General features: G+C 30.9%; 3 protein-coding genes across 3 annotated transcripts; all 3 read left to right on the top strand.

The window, feature by feature from the left end:
• Nucleotides 1-1,560: 1,560 nt before the first annotated feature.
• On the top strand, nucleotides 1,561-5,440 carry LOC130967785 (uncharacterized). Its single transcript, XM_057892795.1, has 7 exons — nucleotides 1,561-1,960; nucleotides 2,057-2,178; nucleotides 2,276-2,341; nucleotides 3,693-3,941; nucleotides 4,197-4,358; nucleotides 4,579-4,668; nucleotides 4,925-5,440. Exons 1-7 carry the CDS (start codon nucleotides 1,686-1,688, stop codon nucleotides 5,113-5,115), a joined length of 1,155 nt encoding a protein of 384 aa, XP_057748778.1. The 5' UTR covers nucleotides 1,561-1,685; the 3' UTR covers nucleotides 5,116-5,440.
• An 8,953-nt stretch (nucleotides 5,441-14,393) lies between these two features.
• LOC130967761 (E3 ubiquitin-protein ligase PUB23-like) lies at nucleotides 14,394-16,950 on the top strand. Its single transcript, XM_057892762.1, has 2 exons — nucleotides 14,394-14,966; nucleotides 15,980-16,950. Exons 1-2 carry the CDS (start codon nucleotides 14,498-14,500, stop codon nucleotides 16,753-16,755), a joined length of 1,245 nt encoding a protein of 414 aa, XP_057748745.1. The 5' UTR covers nucleotides 14,394-14,497; the 3' UTR covers nucleotides 16,756-16,950.
• Nucleotides 16,951-18,993: 2,043 nt separating this feature from the next.
• LOC130970670 (uncharacterized) lies at nucleotides 18,994-20,579 on the top strand. The gene is made up of 2 exons (XM_057896826.1): nucleotides 18,994-20,254; nucleotides 20,348-20,579. Exon 1 carries the CDS (start codon nucleotides 19,299-19,301, stop codon nucleotides 20,064-20,066), a length of 768 nt encoding a protein of 255 aa, XP_057752809.1. The 5' UTR covers nucleotides 18,994-19,298; the 3' UTR covers nucleotides 20,067-20,254; nucleotides 20,348-20,579.
• The last annotated feature ends 1,828 nt before the right edge of the window (nucleotides 20,580-22,407 follow it).

Genomic DNA, 22,407 nt, shown 5'->3' with positions numbered 1-22,407 from the left:
CAGTACAAATCTCTAAAATCTATTTATTTTACAATAACAATTATTATTATTTTTTATTTGTATAACCAGAATAATTTTAATAATCATAAATTATTTATAAAATTGATATATATTTTTTATAATAGCACACCAATCTCTAACATTATTATTATACATATATATTTTAAAAACCAACTTTATTAATAATCATAAATAATATATTAAATTTATATTTTAAATTTTGTGTTACTAATTCATTATCTAAATTATACTAAATTACACTAAATTCAATTATTAATAATCATAAATAATTTATTAAATTCATACTTCTTTACTTAAACTACACTAAATTCATAACTTCCACTTCCAGTACAAATATAATTAAAAAAAATATTAATTAAAATTTTATTCCAACACACAATAATAAATTATTAATCTTAAATTAAATATCTAAACGCTACATTTATAATAACATTTAGTTCAATAATTATTTCCAGATTTTATAAATTAATTCCATTTTATTTATTATTTCTAACAAATAATAATAATAATAATAATAATAATAATAATAATATCATACATACATATCTAATTTCTAATTAGTACTACTATAATATTTTTATTAAAATCTAATATTATCCCTACTATTTTTATTAAATTAAAATATTTAATTATAAAAATTTACATAATTTAAATGTCTAAAATAATTAACAATACAAAATTTTAATTATTAATTTCTTTTATTTTTTGTCTTCTTGATATTGTTTTTGAATTTTTTTCTGCTACTTTATGTTGGGCCGACCGTAGGGACCTCTTGACAACCAGAGAGAATTCGGGGAGGAATCAAGTGAGAGAACATAAGATGAGAAAACACCACATCCAACTCAAAACCTTAAAGTGTCAAGTAAATGGGTCTCTCATCTTATAAACTCCTTACTCTTCTATACTTTCTTAGATGTGGGACTAATTTCAACACTCCTCACACTTGCAACACTAACACTTTACTGGTCCAACAATGAATAAAAATAAAGAGAGTAGTGAAGTCGGGGGAGTGGATTTTTTTTTGGTGAAAGAAAATTTGATAATGTCTAATATTAAATTTAATTTTTTATTATTTTTTTATATTTATTTTTAGTTTTATTTATAAAATTAAAAATAAAAATGATACTTTATTTTTTTAAATGTTAAAAAAATTAGAGAAGAATCATTTTTTTATGTCAGAGGAACAGCTGCCTCAGGAGAGTGAAGTGTCAAGTGAGAGTGAAAGTGACGGGGAGGGAGGGTGACTACTGAATGGTAAATGGAAGCCAAGAAAGCCAATGCTGGGGGCGTTGCAGCCTGTATGCAAGCCACGTGGAGTTCAGTATGTAAATCGGACGGTCTATTTATATACCATACGATTCCTGTAATCAACCGTCCGATTATTCTTCTTCCTATCAGACCGTTCGATTTGTTTGGCACAATCATCACAGCCCAATGAAACATCCTATACCCCATAACCATGCATACACCCTAACTTACTCTATATCAAAATTAAGAAGTTCTGCGACAGGATACTAATCATTCTTGATTTCTTGCAAAACACATCGAATAAAAACCACCAAAAACAAAAGCAGAATTATTTAGAAAAAAACAAATCTCCGAAGAAGTTAAAATTAAGCGCACAATTCACAATTGGGTTGGAATTTGGAAGGAAGCAAAATCAAATGGAGAAAGTCGAACAGCCACCACAAAACTGGAGCGAAGCCGCGGAGGACCTCGCCGCCGCCGGAGACACCGACGGCGCCATCGCTTTCATCGAATCGGTGATCTCAAATCTTGAGCTCCAAACCCTAAAAGACCCTTCCGACTCCATCGTCACGCAGCTCCAATTGGCCTCCGCTCTCACCGAATTGGCCACACTTTACTCATCCAAGGGTTTCTCCCTCAAAGCCGATGAACTTAGAACCCGCGCTTCTCTCATCAAACAAACGCAACAAAAGTACCTTCTTTTTTTCTTTCCTCTTCCGTTTGAAATGCGACACTTAAATTAGGAATTTCTAAACAAAATTCCCCCCCCCCCCCCCTCCATTTTCAGTGACGCGCGAGTTGGGAAAGAGTACGAGGGGGAAAGGATTGCACCGACTAATCTTGCTTCTTCTTCTTCTTCTTCTTCTTCGTCTTGCAAAGATTCTAACTTTAACGGGGATTTGGATCGTGGTAAAGTAGCGTAAATTTTCCTGCAAAAATTGGTTGCAATGTGCCTATGTTAATCGGAATTAGTCCTCTTTATTTATTTATTTTTTATCTTCTGAAGGGCTTAATGAGAAGCATGCGGAATTGCCTGCTGAGACTTCCCCTTACAATGATTCTTCAGACGATGGTATGTTTTCAATTTTCATTATCTTGGATAACAATTCTTCATTACAATTGTTTGTTTATATATTTGTTCTTGGTTAAGTTGCTTAATTTTAGATATAGAATCAAGTGAGGTGTAGCATTACAGTCATAGTGCATGTTTGGGCGCCATTATTTTGTTAAAAAAAGATCTTTTTTCAATGAAAAAAGATCTTTTTTTATTTTTTAACGTGTTTGGCAAATTTCTAGTAGTAAAAGTAAAAGCACTAGTAAAATCAAAAAAAGATCTTTTTTGAGAAGCTGTAATTTACATCTTTTTTTAAAAGATCTTTTTTCCTTAAAAAAAAGATGTTTTTCATGTAATAAATAAACAAAAAAGTACTTTTATATTGTTATACCCAAACATAATTGATAGATAAAAAGACCTTTTTACATGAGATATCCAAACATAAAATTACTTTTACTTCTCTATAAGATCTTTTAAAAAAAGATAACTCGAAAAAAGATCTTTTCTTAGAAGCTCACCCAAACAAGCCCATAATCCACTCAATGACTTAAGGGTGGAAGCTTAACTTCCTTAATTTTTAACTTTTAGAGACAATCTCACCTTAAAGAAGATGTTTCTATTTATGATTGTGCATTTGTACATTTAATTCCCAATCCAAATATTGCATTTGCAAACAGTTGATGGAGACGATTGTGATATTGGCCTATAATTGTAACGTTAAGAGAAAAGTGCATTGTGCTGTCATAGTGACACAAGAGAGCTGGTGAGAGGGAAAATAGTGTTGTGTTTGTGAACTAGAAAATTGAAGGGAAGCCAAAGAGTGAACTGGTAATTCTTTGTTTGGTTGGCAAAAATTAAAGTGAAGACAAAAGGGAGGGAGGCACCAAAAAGAATGGAAGAGGTAGAATGAAACAGCATGTGCGTGACTCTCATTAAAGAAAGAACATTTGGGTAGGTGAACAGTGTCATAACAGAAGCAAAAATGAACTTATAGGGAAAACACTAACATGCTTTATAAATATGTAGGTCAATGTTGAGATTGTGATAACCTTAAACTCTGTAGGAGTTAGAGGTTAGAGACCATGTACGCATTATCTGAATCCTTAAATCTCATTACGATAGTGAATTTTGTTTTTCTTCTCATCGATGGATGTAGGCATTTGGGAATACCATGCAGTTATTGTTAGTTTTTCCTGACGGGTTTATTTTCTTGGGGGAGGGAGGGACCAAGTATATATCTTCTAATAGATATTTCTTTTTGTTATGTCATTGACTTCCTTTCCTGTAGAAGCTGATCATATTATATGTTATATTAATGATGTTAGTTATTGAAATCGTGCAATTTGAATGATATTATGAAATGTCACAGATTGGGAAGCAATGGCAGATCGCAAGCCTGATGAGTTACTGCCCACAGTATCCTCAGATTGTATAGCTGGAGTATCAAATCTTAAGTTGGAGAATTCTAAGAGTCCAGCCCCAAAGCGGCGTGGAAGAGGAACATTTTCTTATGAAAAACATGAACTTTATAGTGATCAATTACGTGATAGCTCAGTCGACGATGTTGAGGATGAAGGGAGTCACTGTAATTCAGAAGATAAAAAAGTTGTACAGAACGGTAAGCAATGACCCCTGACATTTCAATTGAACTGTAATAACTGGTTATGTGCTTAGTGTAAGATCTGCGTTTCTTGTATCAAATCTAATTGTATGTGGACTGTGGTGCAGCTAGGAGGTTATGAATTCTCATAATATATCAGATCAAAGATTCATTTTCATTTAAAAGATACTTTATCCTTTCTGCTAGGTTTTCTATACATAAGGCAGTGTGTTGGAAGAGATTAGATTTTAACTATTGTTTTTTTCAATTCAGCAAAATACGGGACTGCACATGTTCTTGTTTTGGCTGACTTTCCACCAAGTACAAGGACAATCGAACTGGAGAGGCTTTTTGAGGACTTCAAAGATCGTGGATTTGTGATTCGCTGGGTTAATGATACAGTTGCTCTTGCAGTATTCCAAACACCTTCAGTTGGTAATTTCATAGTTTCCTGACTCTAGTATTATTTCTTACCATAAGCAGTACCATCATAAAATTTTCATGCATCAATATTTAAGAATAAGATACGCTGGAATCGACACCACCTTCCATTCTTGTGAACAATTTTTCCTGTTTCTACTGTCTCCCCTGCCCCTCCATGTTTGATCTCTAGTTTGATTTCTTGGCAACTTATATGAAACATTTTGTATTGCAGCACTTGAGGCTCGAAAAAGTATTCGTTGTCCATTCAATGTAAGGATACTTAGTGAAGATGATACACTCCTTGGTTCAATTAAAACTAAAGGTAATTGACTCCATTTGCACATTTGTAGTTTAAGTGGATTTTCACTTCCAATTGAAGAAAATAATAAATAACTATTAGACTCTGTTAAAACAGGCAGTCAGGCAGCATTAGATTGTCAACTAGTAGTGAAAATTTTTTCTTGACTGTCATTCAATCAAAATCATTCAATTAATATGAGCACTTGTTCCTCAATTAGGGGTAAGATGAATTATCCTTGTCTTGATGCCATGGTTTTCTTGTTTCCTTCTTGTTTCAGACTTGGAACCACCACGGCAACGACCAAAAACATCTGCCCAAGCAGCACAGCGGCTGATTGCTCATGGCATGGGATTAAAGTTACCGTCGGTAGGATCTGGGTCCAGAGAACACAGAAAGCAAGAGGATGCCAGGAGGGACCGCATTGTTACCAGGCAAAAGTTGAGGGACGAGGCTTGGGGAGATGACTAGTATCTTCCACAGAATGGAAAAATGGCCATTGTTTTGTACAGCCTGGTTTTTTTTTGCCCACAGTATCTACCAGTCCGACAAGTCAAGGACTAATCCATTGCGGATGGCCAATGGGTTACTGCATGCACAAGGCAGGATTCAAACCCCCGACGCTTACTTAAGCGGACGAGTGAGTTGACCACTCGATTTGATTCCTTGATAAACTATTTTTTCACTACAGAATGGGCTTGCGCCTTTGTTTGTGGTGCCTGTTTAGATATCTATTATTGATTGCTAAATAAAATATTTATAAATAAAAAAAATCTTAGACTTTTCTTCAATTTTTCATCGCAAATATTTATTTTAAGAGCAACAAACACCTTATAACCTATAAGAGTGGCGTAACAATTTTTTATCGCAAATATTTCCTTTTGTTAAGCTGAAAAAGAAGAAAGAGTGAATAAGTTTTATGATTTGAGTTGATCTCAGTTTTCTCAAGGTAATTAACTCCATCTTTCAGCTTAGATAGTTTTATTTTTAATCATGTTAGGTGTATATTAAAATTAGATACTAAAATTAGTTATTAATATAAAATATATATTAAAATATAAAATATACATTGAAAATGAATTAAATAATATATATTTATATACAAAATATATAATAATTTTCATAGCTAATTTTAATATTGTTATTTTCGCTCATGGGCAATGAATGTGTTGGGTGCATTGATTTTATTAGTCTAAAGATGAATAATTGAAGAGTCTAGATATGAATAAAATGGATGAATACATATGAGTGGATAGTTTCATTTATTTATTTATTTTTATGTAGTTAGGAAGTTAAACTCACTTTGAAGAGCTTAGTCCAAAAAGGATAACCATGTTTCCAAGTTATTATGGCATCTTGGCTGGAAACCCTAACTATTTCTCTATTTAGAGACACATAAATTGAAGGATGCAAACAAAGTGTCTTCCATTTACTAGCAAGTTTCACACGTCTCCTCTAGCTAGCTATATAATCTGAAATAAAGCTTCTGTTCATAATTTGACTTGATCGTCAATTACTGCCATTATCGGCATAACGTGTGCATTTAACTCTTTCCTTGGGAAAAGGTTTTAGATACTTTAACTAGACTAATATACAAAATTATTTTTAAGATTTTATTCGGAGAAACAAATCAGTTTTCAATTTATTTTTCTTTGACAGAATAATTATTCAGATCAGTCTCTAAAAATTTTAAAAGAAGATATTTTAATCTCCAAAAAAATTAATATACAAATTAATCTTAAAATTTTTTTTCTATCAGACATTAACAGTCTTCCATTCAAAAAAAAGTAAAGTAAAATTATTGTTATTATTATTATTAATTATACAATAATAATACTGTATCATAATTTCTTGTATTTTTTGGACAAAAATAATGATAAATTTATTCATTAAATTTTTATATATAATCACTCAATAATAATAATAATAATCAATAAAATTATTAGAGATTATTCTACAAAAAATTTAAAGTTGAAATTATTTGATATTTTTGTATTTAATATAATTAAAATATGTTCTATTTTAAAAAATATGTGTATTAAAAAATATTTTAATTTAGATTTTAAAGCATTATTATTTATCTTACTTGTTTCTAATGAAAAGAGTGTATTAATATATTAGTGTCATCATCCACATGCACAAAGTTAAGTTAATAATAATAAATGTTAACATATAGTAAAAATCAAATAGACGGGGGACTGTTTTGTCTAACAGAAAAAAAGTTGAGATTGATCTGTGTATTAATTTTTTTGGGGACTAAAATATCCGCTTTTAAAATTCTTGGGGACTGACTTGAGTAATTACTCTGCCGAAAAATAAATTGGGAACTGATTTGTCTATTGGAGTAAAACCTTGAAAATTGATTTGTATATTAATTTTTCTTAGAGATTAAAATGTCCCTTTTAAAATCTTTTACTGATTTGGATAATTACTCATACTTTAATTAGTACCCTCTAAAAGATTTAGAGCCTGTTTTGGAAAGTAGCAAAATTTTTTTTTAACTTTTGGATTGTGAAAAGTTATATTACGAGTGTTTGGTATCATTTTTTAGAAAAGTTTTTAACTTCTTGAAAAGTTAATTGAGAGCTTTTGAAGAAATAAAAAAATGTGACTTCTTCCTTCTCAAAAGTTATTTTTATCACTTCTATTAAAAAAATTTGACTTCAAAATAAAAGAGACCATTGATGCTAATTTCATTATTGGCTCTGCGAAAAATATTTTGTTTCTGCTAGAAATATTGGCTCTTCACCACTATTTTTATGTAAGATTTTATCTGCTACAAATATGGCCTTCCACTACCATTTTCATACAATGTTTTATATGAAGCACATGTTGCATATGTTCCTTCCAAAAAAATTTTTATCGTTCTACCACACTGGTAAAGTACTAAATTGGTCTCCTATGTTTGGGCGTAATCCTGTTTTGGTCTTTAAAGTTTAAAGTGTTCTATTTGAATCCAAAAAAAAATTATTTAGCTTCAATGTAGTCCCATCGTAAGGTCAAAGTTAAATCATTAACGGAATGTCCTACATGACAGTAGTATAAGAACAAGATCGATAATCTGGAGAACAAGTACAAGTTTCAGAGGCACAAAATCAACTGTGGATGCATCAATATATTTATTTATTATTTTTATTACAATTTAGATAAAATATTTTCTATAGAACTAAGGAGAATAATAAATAAATATATTGATGCATTCACAGTTGATTTTGTGCCTTTAGAGCTTATACTTGTTCTCCAAATTATCGACCTTATTCTTGTACTGCTGTTACGTAAGATATTTCGTTAATTATTTAACTTTGACCTCACCGGTGGGACTAAATTGAAGCTAAATGAAATTTTTTTTGGATTCAAATAGAATACTTTAAACCTTAAGGACCAAAATAAGATTACACCTAAACGTAAGGGACCAATTTAGTACTTTACCTTAAGTTTCTTTTTCAAAAGAGTTTAATTAAATTGTTTATCCAAACTTATCTATAAAACACTTATGGAAAATTAAAAAAGATATATTTTTTTTATTAAAGTGAAGAATAAAAGTTTTAACATTTTAATGACATAAAACGCTTGTCTTCAAAATTTAGGCGGAAGAAAAACTGTTGATCCGGCCGATAATTTAGGCAAGAAAAATAACACTAATTTTTGCGTGTAAAATCTGAAAATGATTCCGTGTATGAAAACGGGACCAATGGCAAAGAGGTATGTGGAAAGGGGGAAGTGGGCTGGTATAAGGTGTTGAAGAAACAAAATTTTAAACTGGGCCACAATTTAACAATGAAGGCCCAAGGTTTCAGTCAAACCTGTTCTGGGTCGGGTGGCTGCCAAAAGTCCAAACCATAGCTTTCACGAGGATCCAGGGAGCAGGGAGTCCGGGTCGGGCATGAGGCAACCCAGCAGCGTGCGCCATCGTCTACCCATACGCCAGCGACTAGAAGGCCCTCCATCAGGAAACGTCCACGTATGGCATCCTTGCAGAACTCGCCAGTTGGAAGTGCGGCGGGGGATGCTCTGGCCCTTGAGAGTCCAATTATGATTCAGCCGGAGAAGATAGTAGTGCCGCCGCTGGTTCCTGTGAGTGGGGCTTTGGAGTTTGGCGTTGCATCAATGTTTGAAAAGGAGGGGGTGCAAGGAGGTACGGAGAGCACTGCGCTGCGCCGCTACTGACATCGTTGATTGTGACTCGGGATAAATATGCATCATCAATAAAGCAGAAGGCAGTGGTGCATGGAGGCCCAAGTTGATCCGTTCTAGGGAACAAGTCATCTACTGAGGTTGGTGATGCAAATTAATTTGACATTTTTTTTATATTCTCTTATCAATTTTATTTAATGGATACTTTAAATATTTTAGTTTGGAATATTAGAGTTGCTTCTAATAAGTTAGCCCAGATAAATTTTAAGGAGCCTGTTAGAAAATTTAGACCTATTTTTTTAGTTGTGGTTGAGACCCATTCTCCATTTCAACATTTAAGACTATTCTGGTAAAGACTCGGTTACTATCATGTGGGTATAGAAGAAGCAGTTCGGCATAAGGGTGGTATTTGGTTCCTTTCTTCAATGTAAGGTACTTGCTGCAAATTAGTTAATGCTTGCAATCAGTGTGTTACAATCGAAGTTCAGCTTGAAAATTTGGTTTGGAGGTATAGTAGTATCTATGGTAGTCCTCAACATAATACTAGAGGTCTTCTTTGGAATTACCTGGTAGCTCAGTCTTCGTCTTTTTAAGGACATTGGATTGTCCTTAGTGGTTTTAATGAGATTTTTTTTCTCTTATTAAGCTGAGTATTGTCATTTTTCGAGTAGACGTACTAATCAGTTTTCCAATTCTTTAGGGGATATGCTATGTTTGATTTGAAGACTATTGGAAGACATTTTTCTTGGTACAGAAGGGTGAAAAACAACATTGAGGTGGCAAAAAGCTTGACCGATTTGTATTAATAGTGGATGGTTATCTCTTTTTCCTGAGGCCTATGCAAAAATACTGAATAGATTGCAGTCTGATCACTGTCTTATTTTAGTCCGTTGTAAAGGGCACCTGCAACCGAAAAGAAACAAACCCTTCCATTTTATGGTGGCTTGGGATACTTACCCTGGTTACAAAGGTATTGTGAAACACTCTTGGTGGTCTGGCTTTAGAGGGGTGCAAGGCAAGCTTTCGGAGGTGCAGAAGAATTCTCTTGAGTTTAATTCTACATTTTTTGGTAACATCTATGTTAGAAAATATGAATTGAAGTATCAAATTAATTATCTTCAGAAGCGTTTAGAAGAGAGGGAAGATGCTTTCATGCTTCAAAAGGAACAATAGTTGATTGAGGATTATAATAACACTCTTGTGCAAGAAGAACTTCTTTGGTTTCAAAAATCCAGAGAATAGTAGGTGAAGTTCGGGGACAGAAATACCAGCTTCTTCCATGTTCAGACACTTATGCAGCGGAAGATAAATAAGATTCATGGTCTCTTTCTCAAGGATGATGTGTAGGGAACGGATCCAGAGGCTCTTAGCCGGAAAGCTGTATCTTTCTTGAAGAGCTTATTCTGTTAGCTAGAGGATGTTGATTTGGAGTGTCTAGATGAAGTTTCACTTCCTTCTCTAAATGAGAAAGTTTGCTGTAATTTTACTGCACCTGTTACTATGGAGGAAGTTAGTTCAGCTGTTTTTAGCATGAATTCCTTTAAGGCTCGGGGTCCGGATAGTTTCCAAGCTTACTTCTTCAAAGAATATTGGGAGATTATTGGTTAGGATGTTTGAAATATGGTTAGGAAAGCTTTTTCTGGGGGTACTATTGATTCAAGGATGATGGAGACTCTTCTGGTTCAAATTCCAAAGGTGGATTAACCAGTATCGATGAAAGAATTTAGACCTATTAGTCTCTGTAATGTGGTCTACAAGGTCATCACTAAAGTTCTGGTCAACAGACTCTGACCTCAACTTAGGGATATTGTTGACCCTCTCCAAGGAGGTTTATTCCTGGAAGGGGAGCACCGGACAACATTATTATAACGCAAGAGGTTCTTCATTTCATGAAAAGGACTAAGTCGAAGAAAGGAACTCTGCATTTAAGATTGATTTAGAGAAAGCGTATGACAGAGTTGATTGGAGGTTTCTAAAGCAGACCCTCATGAAATTCGATTTTTTTTATTCCTATAGTCAAGCTGATTATGAGTTGTGTCACTTCATCTTTTTTGTCTATTCTCTGGAATGGCGATAGATTAGATAGTTTTACTCCTTGACGGGATCTTCAGTAAGGAGATCCTATGTCACCATATCTTTTCGTGTTGTGTATAGAGAGACTGTCCTGCTTGATTAACCATCAAGTTGTTATGGGGAGGTGGAAGCCGGTTGCTATTTCTGGAGGGGTTCGAGAATTTCGCATTTAATGGTTGCCGATGATTTACTTTTCTTCTGTAAAGTGGAGAAACAACAACTTCAAAATATAATGGCAGCATTGGAGAGTTTTTGTAAAGCTTTTGGGACGAAGATTAATGCGGAGAAGTTTAAAGCGTTGTGTTCTCGTTTCGTCCAAAATTTGGGCAAATACCTCGGAATTACTCTTATTCATTCTCATATGACTCGAGCATCTTTTAATGAGGTTCTGGATAATATCCGAGGATGGCTAGCTAGCTGAAAAGGGCATTTACTCAACAGGGTGGGGAGGCTCTATTTGATCAATTCGGTTGTGGCTGCTATTCCTACTTACCGCATACAAGTGTCTCTCTTTCCCAAAGGGATAATAAATTCTATAACATCTATGATGAGAAATTTTCTCTAGAAAGGTCTAGCCAATGGTCGGAGGCTAAATCTTGTTAGCTGGAAGGTGTTGGTCACTCCAAAGAAGTTTGGTGGTCTGGGAATACGAGATCTGTTTTATGCTAATGTTGTTCTTCATGGGAAGCTAGTTTGGCAACTCTTCCATCATCCCCACAAGCTTTGGGTTCAACTTTTGGCAACTAAATATCATTTTTCTCTGGATGACACTTTTAGCCGTTTTACGGATAACGAATCTTATGTTTGCAGAAGTCTATGTAAAATTTGGGATATTTTGAACGATGGTTTTGATTGGTGCATTGGGAATTTAGACCAGAATTTTTGGTTCTCTAAATAGAGAAAAGAGGGGCAGCTATGTAATAAGATGGATTATGTTCACATTTCTGATTCAGATCTCCGGATTTTAAATCTATGGTTGGTTGGGGAGTGGCACCTTGAGAAGGTTATTCTCCGATTCACCAGGTTTTACATGAAAGTATTCTCTTCTACAATCCGAATGCAAGCGGGTTCTGTAGTAGGTTGAATTTGATCTGGTGGGACGGCTAAGGTTTATGATACCCGTAATGGTTACTTCTGGTTCTACAAGATGATGTTTGGATGGGAGGAGAGAGAGATCTGGCTTTGACTTTAGTGTCAGTTTGTTCCAGAAAAGATCAAATTCTTGGCTTGGCTTTGTCTGCTAAAGCCACTGTCCACTGTTATTTTTTGTCTCAAGAGAGACCTTTCACCTACAAATAGTTGCCCCAATTGCTTGACTTGCAAGGCAACAATTTTCCGCTGTATTTAGAATTGTCCGAAAGTTCAGTTTATTTGGCAGACTCTAGAAATTTTTAGTCATCCTATGGATTTGAAGAATTGGTTCTTGCCCTATAACAAAGAGCATCCTTTTAGATCTTTTTCTGGTTTGTGATGGATTTATAGAACTAGGAACAATGAGATTTTTAACTATCATGAGCTTTGTCTTCCTTTTAAAGTGGTTCGTATGGCTTTAGCCTTTGAGAAAGTTTTAGAATGTCTTCGAATTACAACGAGTTTATATTTCTTCTATGATTAGTTGCTCTTGGGTTCCTCATTCGATGTGTACTTTTAAGATTAATTGTGATGCTAGTTACTTTGTTTCTGGGGATAAAATTGGTTTTTCTGTGTTAACAGAGACTGGAATGAAAATTGACGACAAGGCTATTTGAAAACAATAGAGAGCTATAATATTCTTCAAGAAGAGTTGTTTTCTATTTAAAGAGAATTTCTTTTGGTTTGGGACTTGGAGTAAAGAGATGTGATTTGCAAAACGGATTATCTGAAGGTTTTCATTCTTATTAACAATTCTCATGATAATGTTGGGTGTGTAGATCCTTTGGTGCTTAAAGTCAGAGATATCATTACTTGAAAGTGGCGCGTTGATTTTTGCTTGATCCTGCGAGATGCAAATATAATAGTGGACACCATGGCAAAAACAATATTGAGATCGCATTCTCAACATGTAGAACTTTCAGTCTCTTAGAATTTTATTTTTCTTTTTTACTTAATTGTTTAAATTTTTAATAAAAAAAAAAAGACATCTGATAAAAAATTGCATAACATAAACATCAAGAAGATATAAAAAAGAAGAAAAAAAATTAGGCATAAAAAAAATATTTTTCAATATATCATGATTGAAATTCGTCACTTTGGTAATTTCGGTCCTAAAACTACTGCTAACTTAGTTTTAGTCCTCTGTTTGAATTCAATTATTCAAAACCTAACCTCGATCACCACTTTAATCTTTGAAACCTAGGGACAAAAAGATAAACATACGCACAATGCCCAAAAAAGAAAGTGGGTTAAAGACATGGTGGCCGACCATATATATGTATAATTTGTTGTACACACTTGCATAGTTGGGTCAAGTAATGAAAAGATAATTAAATTGAGTTAATCGAGTGAATAGTTGATTAATCTATTTAAATAAATGTTTAAAATTAAAATCTCATTTTAAATATATAATAATTTATTGATTAATAATAAATTTTAAATAAATATCAGATTCGCAATATATTAATTTTTGATTTTTTTGGACTAAAAAATAATATGAAAAAAAAATTAATAATGGAAGTAATAATAAAAAAAATGTCGAAACTAAACTTCAATATACCCACATTTTTGTTGCTTTTAAACAATGTTCAAATATATATATATATATATATTCAAAGAGATGAAATACGTACTCAAAGTTCAATTCATTGCCTGCATGAAGACTATAGAGTTTGAAAATTATGTTTATTTTCGGCCATATATATTCTCCACTATCCACCATTGCTTCCATTTCTGAAAGTTCCAGTTAAGTGTGGTTTAAACGTACACCACATACAATACAATACAGAAGACCACCCAAAGCGGCGGGATTAAAATATTGAAAATCAATTCTCAACTTTCAAAATTCTGTTGGATAAATTTGATTATAAAAAATATAGGTGTAAAATGCTTTAGAATGGTCCATTTGTAATAAAATAAAAATTCATATGCAATATTCTTTTTATAAAATTAATAATTAAAAATTATTAAATAATATTTTTTTTCACTTTGTACAACGTGTACTTAGTTGTAATTTCCAGACGAAGCATAAAGAGTTAAAGACTTGCTCTTTACTTCCTTATATTATTGGTGTTAGCAGCCGTCGATCTAAACTATGAACTGCCAATAAAATCACGCCACGTCAAACACCATGATGGCTACTTAGAAAAATTCGTACATGCATCTAAAAAAATTTCTTTAGCCACAATAATTAAATTCAAACGGTTGCTACAGGTTTTGACCAGCCAACGCATCATTGACAAAATATTCAGCACCGATCTATGACTGGAAAAAATCAACGAAATTACAAAAAAGCAATAGTATCAATATAATTTTCTTTTCTTTCTATTTATTATTTTTTTTTTTAAAATAATCTAGAAATGTCGACCCCCAAGATTGAAGACCTTATAATATACTTATAAATAAAAAGCCGCATTCTCTTACCATAACAAATCACTGAACATTCTTCTTCTTGTTCTTCTTCTTCAGTTCTTCTTCAAAAGAATTTGTATGTTGTGATATAGAGAGAATAATAATGGCAGAAACTGAGATTCCTGAATATTTTCTTTGCCCAATTTCCCTTGAGATGATGAAGGAGCCTGTGACTGCGGTAACAGGCATCACGTACGAAAGAGAAAGCATTGAGCAATGGCTGCGGAAGGCGAAAGAGTGCGTTTGTCCCGTGACGAAGCAGCCATTGCCGCGAAGCTCGCAATATTTGACCCCAAATCACACTTTAAGGAGACTGATTCAGGCATGGAGTGAAGCAACTAATAATGCAGCTAGAGGCCACGGTGCTGATCATCAACAGATTCCAAATCCGCAGTTGGAGAAGGTGCAAGTTGAGAAGCTAGTGAAGGATCTTAAGGTTCCTCATAGGAATCAAAGAGCGCTGAAGAAGTTGCATGGTTTTGCCATGGAAAGTGAGAGGACTAGAACTTGCATGGCTGAAGCTGGTGTTGCTAATGCCATGGTTATCTTCATTAACCAGCGTTTCCAACAAGGTAATTAATTCAATAATTAAATATTATTTTACTATTCATATTTACTTAATAATTAGATATGTATTTTTTTATTTTGTTAATTAAAAATAATTTAAATACATAAATTAATTAATAACAATTATATTTTTATACCATGTAAAAAGTGTTTAGTGTAATCCACTAGTCCATGTATAGTTAATGTTTGAATGAAGATAGAATTGATCGTGGTCAATATACACTTAATTTTGTACAAAATTATTCATAGTTTATTGTTAACAAGGCACATTTATTAGTAATATTATAGAATCATATCATGCGTATTAGCAGAAAGTATATATAAATAATAAAAATGTTTGATAATAAAAAAATTAGCCAAAAAAATCAATGCTTGCTTTACCGTATAAATAATTATATTTTGCACCGCTTCTTTAAAAGCCGGTTATATGTTAGCCAAAAAAATTGATAAACTTTATCTTAGCTTGATCTTGATTGATTAGCATTCAACAAGCTAATATAAGTCACCTCCATTTAATTTCATGATTTGCAATAAGAGTTTGTGTAAAACTTATCTTACCATATAGCATATAGCAATAAGTATATATAAGAAATTAATATTTAAATAATTAATATTAGTTAATTTTTTATAATCTTTTTAAATTTTTTAATAAAATTAAAATGTAAGATAAAATTTAAAAAATTTGGTTGATGTTGATAGGAAAAAATTCACTTCTTAATCAAACTCATAGTACAATTGTTTGCTTATGATAAATTAGGGTTAAAATTGAGAAAGCGTGCCTAGCTAGCATTTTATTTATTGAAAATATTTAGTAATAAAAAAAATTAATAAAAGACACTTATAATTTATCTTATTTAATATTTATTAATTATTGTGATAATTAATAAATATTAATTAAATAAAATAAGTTCTGACTTTTTTTTCTAATATTATCCACTATTTATTTATTATACCAAGTTGTTCTTTGATTACAAAAATATAAGTGTATAATACAAAAGTTAAAATTATTTTTCAACAGGTAAGACAATGTGCCTAGAAGAAGCTCTAAGAATTCTTCATGTTACTTGGAATATACCATCAAGGACCAACATGAAGGCTCTTGTTGGAGAAAACTTGGACTTCATCAACTCTTTGACTTGGATTTTGCACCTTAACGTGCACAACAACAACGTTAAGATAGTAAACGAAGCAATGCCTTTATTGAAGTTGACAATTCAAAACACAAATTCAACCATCTTAGGGAACTTGAACTTCCAATTCTTCAAGGAAATGGTGAGAGTATTGGGAAAAAGAACAATATCTCAACAAGCCCTAAAATCCACCTTGCAAATCCTCATAGAAACATGCCCTTTGGGCAGGAATCGAAAGAGCATTGTCGAGTCGGGTGCAGTTTCAAACCTAATCGAACTTGAACTTGAAAAACCGGAGAAAAACATCTCCGAACTTATATTCAACCTTCTAGCACATCTATGTTCATGTGCTGAAGGTAGAGAAATGTTTCTTAAACATGCCGCGGCAATAGCAATGGTTTCTAAGAGGATTCTTAGGGTTTCTTCCGCGACGGACGACCGGGCGATCCATATTTTATCGGTGATCGGAAAATATTCGGGATCAAGTGAGGTTGTTCTTGAGATGCTTAGGGTTGGTGCAGTGTCCAAGCTTTGCATGGTGATTCAAGCAGATTGTGCATCTTATTTGAAAGAGAAAGCAAGAGGTATACTTAGGTTGCATTCCAAAGTTTGGAGTGATTCACCTTGCATACAACTCTACTTATTAACTAGGTACCAAAGATAGTTATTATTCATTCATTCAATAATTAGTATTATTACTATTATTTTTTTTTTACCAAAGATATAAAGACTAGAACTCGCAACTTTTTAAGAGAGTATGAAAAGACTATGTCATTTAAGCTATAACTCATTGGCTATTGTTACTATTATTAATCAACAACAATCTTAATGCGTGTATCAATTATTATTGAGTTAATTACTAGGGGCATGGATCGGATCGGACCCGTATATTCGCGGTGTTTATCCAAATTCGATCCGAAAATTGTGGATATGGATCTGATCCGCAAGGCTTTCGAATCGGATCGGATCAGATCCGCACACTAATCGGATCGGATTGCGGATTTTGTGTTGGTATTCGCATATCCGCGTATCCGCAAAAATAAAAAAATAAATAAGTAAATATTTTTTTACGTTTTATTTCAACTAATAATTATCATATATGTTGTATTATTTTAATTTATTATTTAAGAAAAGTATGTTTAATATTATTTTAAGAGTAAATATATTTAAAAGAATAGAAAAATGAATTTTATTGATATGTTTTTAATAAAAATAAGCTTTTAAAAATATTTTTGTATTTTGCGTGCGGATATATCCGATATCCAACCTTAAAAACTGTAGATATTGGATCTAATAATTTTAGTGCAGATCAAATTAAAATTTTGGTCATATCCATCAGATCCGTGTTCACTCCTATTAATTACTCCTTCCATAGTCTATATGTAAAAACACTGCAATACTAAAAGGATAATATGTAAACCACTTAACGTACATAATTTCATGTACATAACATTTATAATTATATATTTATTATATTTAAAATTATATAATTATTCTAATAATAATTAATAAATTTTAAATAAAATAATTTTAGATTAATTAAATTAATTTTTTATTATTTTTTAAATATTATTGTTAAAAATAAATATTATATTTATTAGATGCATGTATTTAGACGTTATGAAAATATAAGTGTCTTTTTTTAGATGTATTTAAATTTAATTAATTTAAATATGCCAAAAAAAAATAACACGTACTATTTACGCTCCAAATTGTTTAGCTAGCGAGATTACTTTGATTTTGATATACTCATGGCAAAGGGTAATTCCCTTCTAATTGTATCCGACTTTTAATTTGTTCATATATAATGTTGAGTGTTGACAAGTCAATAATTTGAAGAAAGTGTTAACATTTTTTCCGGGAAAAAATTTCTGTTCTATTTATATTCTATTCCCTGTTCCAACATACATTATTCGCAGTTTCTCATGTGAATATAAACAAATTACGGTTATATTCTTCAATTTCGGTAAATGAAAAAAAAAAGAAAAGAAAAAAAACCACAAACACATAAAGTGACAAACCTTTGTTGTTTTCTTCTTTTCTTTATTCTTCATGCATTGACCTGCTGATTTTTATCAAGTCTACAGACACATGCATTTTCGGTTCGTTTTATACCAGTAGTAATAATGACTATAGTGACCAAAAGTATATATCGTAAGATTTACTTCTAAACCTTATATATTTTTTCAACTATTATTTATCTGTGTTTAGACCCATATTTTAAAAATTATATCTTTGACTATAAATAATAGTCCTATCATATTCAGAATTTCTGATATGTCTTCTCAAATGATAATGGAATATGAATAAAGTTTAATTGTTCAATTCTCATTGTGTCATAAACTAATAATAAAGTTTAATTTTCAGATTGAGTAGATTAAGTGTTATAGAATAGAATAATAATATATTATTGTTATGTAAAAAGATGTTAAAAATACTCAACATTTATTTGTTAGTCATAATTTACTTTGCAGGTGTGAATGCTTAGATATGTTAAGGTCTTGATAGATTTTAATAACACCATTTTAAGTACAATTAAATAACATCTTAAAAGTTGAGTATCACTATCTATTAAAAAAGAAAAGCTTACAAAATTATTGATTGAATTTTTTTATATAAAATATTTGGTTGAAAAAGAATAAAATAAATTTTAAAATAAAATATCGGATGTAATAAAAATTAGGGAAAATGACACTCCCCTCTCCTGAGAGATATTAAAATGACACTCCCCTTCCCTCTATTTGTAAAATGTACAGTTTAATCCATTTAGTTAAAAATGTTAACAGAATATTTCATTTAAAAAAATTAAATATTTTATTCAATAAAATTAATATTCTAATTTATCATACTATCCCTTTATATTTATTTACTAACTAAACTCAATTTTTGAGTTAGGATTCCAATTCTCTCACAGTCGCGTTCCAGCGCTATTTCTCTTTCAATCTCTTCAATTTCCTTTGGTTGTCTCTGCCATCGCTACCTAGGTGCTGCCATTGCTGCATAGCTTTGTGTAATCATCGCCGTTATTATCAATTCAAGTAATAAGGTTTGACATCCTTTTCTCAAACTCAATTAATTTACAGAAAAAATTCATATCATTGGCTATCCCTAAACCCTTCATTTTTGCTATCCCTAAATTCTTTTCTTCGTCGTTTCTGTTATAGTTATTCATTATTAATTACGCCAATTTTTTTTCATATTAGAAAAATGTCTACCAATATTGAAGCTATATCTAGTGTTAATGAGTACGATGGAACTGAACCCCCTATTGAACAATTATTTACCGATAGTGATGAAGAATATGATGTTAATAAGGATCAATGCGTAGAGAGTTATTTGGATGATGAGGAGTGGAATGAGGATGACTACACTTCAGAGGAAGAAAGTGAAGTAGAAGTTAACATAGAGAATGAAGGTGAGATAATGAAAAGATTTGATGTTGAAGATAATGAAAAAATTAGTCTAGAAAAGTTTATGATATTTGTTGACGTACATGAGTTCAGGAGTGTATTAAGAGATTACATAATTCAAGAGAATTTTGATATAATAAGAGTGAAAAATGAGAAAGCAAGAGTGACTGCCATTTGTGCTTCTGAAGGTTGTCCTTGGAGGATTCATGCTTCTCCTTCTCCATATGGTATTGCTTTTATGATCAAGAGTTATGAGCCAAGGCATACTTGTATTAGAAAATCTGAGAAGAGAAATGCTAATTCTACATGGATAGCAAAAAAGTTAAAACAATCTTTAAATGCTGATCCAAATATGAGCTATGAACTCATGTCTAATGAATTGATTACCAAGTTTGGAGTTGAAGTCCATCCTAAGCAATTATATAGGGCCAGAAGAAAAGGAAGGAAAGAAGTTGAAGGTTCTCATGCTTTAAGTTATAAGAAAATAGTTAAGTTTGCTAATCTGTTACTAGAAAAAAACAGGGGGAGCATAGTAAGATTGGAGTACTATGATCAAATGACATAGTAAGATTGGAGTACTATGATAAAAAAACAGGAGGAGCAATTATATATACAAATGTATTTTTTTACCTTTTCAAATTATAGAAAATTTCAGCAAGTGAATCACAAACTTCAATGATAAAACAAACTCAACAACATGCTTCAGCACAGGCCAAAGCAAAGTCACAACTACAAGCCAAACAAATAAAAAGGGTTAGATTTATCTAACTTTACAACAAATATATGTTTATTAATAGCTTTTGTAAAAGCAAAAAATTAAAATGCACTATTTATTTGATGTTGCAGGATATTAGGAAAGATAAATTTCTTAGAAAGTATTCTTCAAATTTGACGATTCAATGAGTATTTAGAAGTTTCAAGAGTTGGGTATTGGAGATTGCAGCTTGTACAAGGGACAATACACCAACATAAAAACATATTCTATTATGCACAAAGCTCTTTATTTAGATTAAGAAACTTACTTTGTAGGGATGTGAAGGAATGAGATGTTGATTTTTTAAATTTGGGATTTATTCATCTCGACTTGTTTTTAAATTTTGATAAAGTTGTTAATAAACTTCAATAGTTTTATGAAATAAAGTGGTAAGATTTTTTATTTAATGTTAAAATAATAGTAAAATATAGAAATAATTATTAACGAAAATTTTGGTAAAATCACAATTTAATAATTAAAAAATTATTGAAGGGTATATTAGAAAAAATAATTTAATTATTAATTTTTTAAAAATATTTTAGTAAAAATATAATTTAATTAATAAAAAAATAATTTATTAAAGGGTATTTTAGTAAGCAAAATTTAATGACAAAAAAATAAAATTTTTTACTAAAAGATATTTTTGTAAAAATAATTTTGTTTTTCAAAAAAAAATGAATAAAGTTAACATTAGTTAACACAAAATTTAAAATGAATTAAAGAGGGGTTTTTTTAAAGGTTATAGGGGAGGGGAATGTATATTTTATAAATAGAGGAGAGGGAAGTGTCATTTTAACATCTCTCAGAGGAGGGAATGACATTTTCTCTAAAAATTATTAACAAATATTAAAGAGTTTTAATGAGTAAAATAATATTGATTTTTTTTGTTGTTAATGATAATATCAGAGTTAAAAATAATAAAAAAAATAAAAAAATTAATAAAAGAGTTTAATATTCAATTTAGAGTATTAAACTCTTTTGATAAAAAATATAAACTAATAATATTTTAAATTAATTGCCGTAACTAAATTAAACACGTTTATTATGAGGGCTGCACTTGTCATTGTGATCAATCAAATTGATAGTTATCTTTTCTCCTGAGCACTTAGGCAGCCGCCAACATCAGCAAAAAGGGGATAAAAAGTTGTCTGAGAAAAAAGATTAATTATAGAATAAAGAAAAGCTCGTGTATGAATTGTTCAAAAGCCGAAACTTAAGAATATTTTCACACTTTTTTCACGATTTATCAATGATAATATGTAGTCAAATTTGATTCCGAATTCCCTTTTTTAAGAAATTTTAAGTAAAGATAAAGTATAATTTTGTACTTTAAATTTTTACAAAATTTTAAAAATATTTATAATATTTAATTTGATTTAATTTTATATAATATTTAAAATAAAATTTAATTTTATATCTACCATTAGTTAAGATAAATTTTAAAACCGATTGTACTTAAAAGGTTTTTAAGATTTTAATTATTTTATAAAATTTTTTAAATTAAAAAAATTATACTATATATTGATATCTACTCTTTTTTATTGACTTATTCATCATGTTGTAAGTGATCTGACACATATTTTTTTATACTGGATTAAACAAAATTATGTTACTTTAATTTTTGGCACTAAATATTTGATAAAATAATATTATTTAACTTTAATGAACCACAAAATATCTCATTTCCAACAAAATTATAACTATTAAGATTAAACGACGTCGTTTCATCAGGCATGTAACACTAAAATTAAAACTAAGTCATTTAATTTAGTCTGTGAAAAAAATACACTAGATCACTTATCGCATAAAAAGTAACTGAACAACAAAAGAATGAAAAATTAATATGGTATAATTTTTAATTTTAAAAACATTTATGATTTGATTGAAATATGAGATAATTTTATACAAACAATTAATCTCATAAATTATTTGAGAATTATTAACTCATTATTGTTAATTTTTTGACGGCCAGTAAGTGATTTTTTTTTTTTATTCCTATACATCATCACCGTCATCCAAGATCCAGCCACAACCACCGCCACTCACATTTTCCTATTATTTATACTTGTAAACAATGAACATAATTGTTTGAATTTATTCAGTGATTAATTAAATTGAAAGACAGTATAAAATTTTTTATCAAATACTTGGA

Source organism: Arachis stenosperma, chromosome 3, assembly GCF_014773155.1.
Source record: "Arachis stenosperma cultivar V10309 chromosome 3, arast.V10309.gnm1.PFL2, whole genome shotgun sequence".
In the NCBI taxonomy this organism is placed as follows: Eukaryota; Viridiplantae; Streptophyta; class Magnoliopsida; order Fabales; family Fabaceae; genus Arachis; species Arachis stenosperma.
The sequence above is the reverse complement of the archived record's forward strand: the minus strand, read 5'-3'. Positions and strand labels throughout refer to the sequence as shown.

Coding starts and splice junctions, on each gene's coding strand:
- LOC130967785 (XM_057892795.1), top strand. CDS start 1,686: ATGGAGAAAGTCGAACAGCCACCACAAAACTGGAGCGAAGCCGCGGAG. Junction 4,359..4,578: donor ATTCCAAACACCTTCAGTTG/GTAATTTCATAG, acceptor TTTGTATTGCAG/CACTTGAGGCTCGAAAAAGT. Junction 4,669..4,924: donor TGGTTCAATTAAAACTAAAG/GTAATTGACTCC, acceptor TTCTTGTTTCAG/ACTTGGAACCACCACGGCAA.
- LOC130967761 (XM_057892762.1), top strand. CDS start 14,498: ATGGCAGAAACTGAGATTCCTGAATATTTTCTTTGCCCAATTTCCCTT. Junction 14,967..15,979: donor TAACCAGCGTTTCCAACAAG/GTAATTAATTCA, acceptor ATTTTTCAACAG/GTAAGACAATGTGCCTAGAA.
- LOC130970670 (XM_057896826.1), top strand. CDS start 19,299: ATGTCTACCAATATTGAAGCTATATCTAGTGTTAATGAGTACGATGGA.